General features: G+C 38.9%; 1 protein-coding gene across 1 annotated transcript; it reads right to left on the bottom strand.

Moving 5' to 3' along the window:
• Nucleotides 1-262: 262 nt before the first annotated feature.
• Nucleotides 263-2574, bottom strand: LOC139859981 (uncharacterized). Its single transcript, XM_071848755.1, has 4 exons — nt 2482-2574; nt 2172-2427; nt 1658-2030; nt 263-509 (listed from the first exon to the last, which is right to left on the bottom strand). The coding sequence occupies exons 1-4, from the start codon at nt 2572-2574 to the stop codon at nt 263-265; spliced, it is 969 nt and encodes a 322-aa protein (XP_071704856.1).
• Between the last annotated feature and the right edge of the window lie 1303 nt (nt 2575-3877).

Below are 3877 nucleotides of genomic sequence, written 5' to 3'. Positions count from 1 at the left end.
AAACGGTGTCGTAACCTCCCACAGTTTTTGGCAGTTTTGTAATGAATTCCATTGCAATACATTCCCATTTCCATTGGGGAATTTCTGGTTGAGTCAGTAGCCCTGATGGCTTCTGGTGTTCAGCCTTGACCTTAACGCAAGTCAAGCACTTTCCTACATAGGTAGCAATGTCAGCTTTCAGATTTAGCCACCAATAAAAAGCCTTCAGATCTTGGTACATTTTATCTGATCCAGGATGAATTGAGTACCTAGACTTGTGTGCTTACTCCAACACCAGTTCTCTCAATCCACCAAATTTTGGCACCCAGATTCGGTTAGCAAAATATCGTGTTCTATCCTCTTTTATGTCGAATTTCTTATCTAATCCCTTGATAAATTCTATATCGACATTCTCTTGTTTCACAGCCTCCAGTTGTGCATCACGGATCTTTAATGTAAGGTTCATACGTACAACTATGTTAAGAGCTTTAACCTTGAGAGATTTATCTCTCCCTATTCTGCTCAAGAGTCTGCTACAACATTCACTTTTTCAGGATGGTATTGAAGTTCACAATCGTAATCGTTTAGCAATTCCACCCAACGTCGCTGTCTCATGTTGAGTTGCTTCTGATCAAATATGTGCTGTAAACTCTTATGGTCAGTAAAGATAGTAAACTTGGTTCCATACAGATAGTGTCTCCACATTTTGAGTGCAAAGACTACAACTCCTATTTCAAGTTCGTGCGTAGTATAGTTCTGCTCATGGATCTTTAACTTTCGCAATCCATATGCAATAACCTTGTTTGGTTGCATTAGCACACAACCTATTCCTTGACGCGAGGCATCACAATAAATAACAAAGTCTTTATTTCCCTCGGGTAGAGATAATATCAGTGCAGTTGTTAGCTTCTCCTTCAACAACTGAAATGCAGTTTCTTGTGGTTCTAACCACTCATACTTCTAGCCTTTATGAGTCAACACGGTTAATGGTCGGGCAATCGTAGAGAATCCTTCAATGAATCTCCTATAGTAACCACCTAGATCTAGAAATTGTCGGATCTGAGTTGGTGTCTTTGGGGTTTCCCAATTCTTAACCGTTTTAATCTTTGTCGGATTAACTTGTATTTCGTTGGCACCTACAACATGACCAAGGAATTGTACCTCTTGTAACCAAAAGTCACACTTTGGGAACTTTGCATACAGTTGCTCTTCTCTAAGCATTGTCAGTACTGAACGTAAATGATGCTCGTACTCTTCTTTGTTCTTGGAGTACACCAATATATCATCAATAAATACAATGACAAATTTATCTAGGTATGTCTTACATACACGGTTCATGAGATCCATGAACACTACTGGTGTGTTCGTCAAACCAAACGGCATCACTTTAAACTCATAATGTCCATAGCGTGTTCTAAATTCCGTCTTAGGAACGTCAGCTTCTTTGACCCTTAATTGATGATATCCAGATCTTAGATCAATCTTTGACTAACAACTAGATCACTGCAATTGGTTGAATAAGTCATCAATCCTCGACAGTGGGTACCGATTCTTGATTGTCAACTTGTTCAATTATCTATAGTTGATACAAAGTCTCATTGACCGATCTTTCTTCTTAACAAACAAGACCGAAGCTCCCCAAGGTGAAGAACTTGATCGTATAGATCCCTTGTCTAACAGCTCTTGCAATTGACTGGATAACTCTTGTAGTTCTGGGGGTACAAGTCTATATGGTATGTGAGCCACTGGGGCCGGTCCTGGCACCAGAAGAATTTGAAATTCAACTTCTTGATGCGGTGGGAGTCCAGGTAGTACATCCGGAAAAACTTCTTGAAAATCTTTAACGATAGGAACATCTTCAGGTCTCTTGTCTTCAGGTTCAACTTTGCTCAGGTGTGTCATAAATGTGATACATCCCTTCCTCACATACTTTTGGACTTTCAAGCAGTTAATGAGAGGTAGTTGTGTGTTGCTCTTTTCTCCGTACACCATCATAGGTTCCCCATCTGCGTTAGGTATACGAATAGCCTTTTGGTCGCAGACCACCTCGGCTTTGTTGTCAGATAACCAGTCCATTCCAACCACAAGGTCAAAACTTCCCAGTTTAATAGGTATCACATCAATGTTAAAATACTTACCCTCTAACTTTAAAATACAACCACGATAAATCTTATCAGCTCTCATCAAGTTACCGTTCCCTAGTTCTATAGAATATATGTTATCTAATGGAGAGATAGGGTTCTTAATGTTGTGGCAAATATCCTTAGATATGAAGCTTCTATCAGCGCCAGTGTCAAACAAAATATAAACATTTTGATCATTGAGTGAAAATGTACCCATGACTAGCTTCGGATCATCACGAGCTTCTGTGGAGTTGATATTGAACGCCCTGACTCGAGCAATTCCAGTCTTGTTGTTCTTGGGGAAATCTTTCCTAAAGTGACCCGGCTGTCCACAACCATAGAAATTCTTAGTATTATTAGTATTGTTGTTGATGTTAACCTTGCAATCCTTGGCCAAATGACCAAATTTCTTACACCTGTCACAAATCACAGCAGTACAGGGCCAGGGTGATGCTTGCCACACCTTTGACATTGTGGCTTCTTAACTTTATACCCAGAGTTAGTTCCAGTGACACCAGTGTCATTTCTATAAGTTTCCTACTTTTTAAATGGTTGTTGGTTGTGGTTGTTGAGTCCCCAAAAATAATTAAGGATTTAATTATGACAAAACTGTAATTTATTTGCACTAAAATGTTATGTGCAGCCAGCACAAGTTTGTTCATGTATAGACAGTAGATATTGTTATGTCGAGTGTTTAGTTTGCTGCTTAGTCTACCAGCACAAGATAGACAGTAGTCTTCAATCGGCACAGGATGTGTACCCAGAAATTCAAGAATATCAAGTGTCTCAGCAATGAAGAACCGGCACAGCTGGAATGCAGCTTACTACACAAGGCAGCTATGCTCTATTACAAGCATAGTGGTTTCCTGAGTGGTCTACATTAATTGTACTATTCAACAGAAGTCAAAGACAAAGTTGAACAGAAAAGGACACGCGTCAGCGGCTGACAAGTGACCTTACAAGACCACATGGGAATACAGAAGTTTAACGCATGTGTAGACATGTGTTATACTTTGTCAACGCCTAGGGAACACAACATTCTATTTGTTTAAACAAATATTGGTGCCAAACCGAATTGGGGTGTTCCTGCAAATAGCTACCAAAGAGGAAAGACGAGAGCACGCTCTCTGATGCAGTTGTCCCCACAAGTACAGACATCCTATGTATCAGTGGACAATATAACCATTACACGAATAATAGGACTCCTATAAATTGTTGTATCCACTATTGTAACAACTAGTGGTGTGGGTTTTATTATTTAGAGTCCAAAACGTGTAATAGCTTTAAGTTTATCCTCATAGCTATAATCTAGGTAAATCTGTATCAACCAACTATCATTCTGCCAAGGATAGTTGTAATTCTTTGTGATTTAATCAATAAAGTATAAACCGTTGAAAATTACCTGTGACTCTATTTAAATTACATGCTTGAATACTAAATTATATTTAACTGTTAAGTTAATTAAAAGAAATTGTATTCACCCCCTACAATACTCCTGTTGTTTATCAAGGGACCAAAAAGTGGTATCAGAGCTTCAATCTTGATAATTTAATATCTTGAATCTGAATTCTCTCATGGCTGCATATTCAAATATAGCTTACCTTGAAAATGGCTCATTCAATAGACCACCTAAATTCGATGAAGATGAGTATGAAACTTAGAAGGCAAGGTTCATGCTTCATCTTGAGTTTATTGACCCACTCATGCCTGGCAATGCTACAGATGGCCCTTTTGTCCCAACTGAGACTATTGCAAGCGTTCCTACTACTACTGAC

The sequence above is a fragment of the Rutidosis leptorrhynchoides genome, chromosome 7 (genome assembly GCF_046630445.1).
Source record: "Rutidosis leptorrhynchoides isolate AG116_Rl617_1_P2 chromosome 7, CSIRO_AGI_Rlap_v1, whole genome shotgun sequence".
Classification (NCBI taxonomy): Eukaryota; Viridiplantae; Streptophyta; class Magnoliopsida; order Asterales; family Asteraceae; genus Rutidosis; species Rutidosis leptorrhynchoides.
The sequence above is the reverse complement of the archived record's forward strand: the minus strand, read 5'-3'. Positions and strand labels throughout refer to the sequence as shown.

What these genes read in the sequence shown, in the direction of transcription:
- LOC139859981 (XM_071848755.1), bottom strand. Translation starts at nt 2,574, where the DNA reads ATGTCAAAGGTGTGGCAAGCATCACCCTGGCCCTGTACTGCTGTGATT. An exon ending in TTCTATAGAACTAGGGAACG is followed by an intron (nt 2,031 to 2,171) that starts GTAACTTGATGA and finishes CTGACAACAAAG; the next exon opens with CCGAGGTGGTCTGCGACCAA. An exon ending in TCCAGTCAATTGCAAGAGCT is followed by an intron (nt 510 to 1,657) that starts GTTAGACAAGGG and finishes ATGTTGTAGCAG; the next exon opens with ACTCTTGAGCAGAATAGGGA.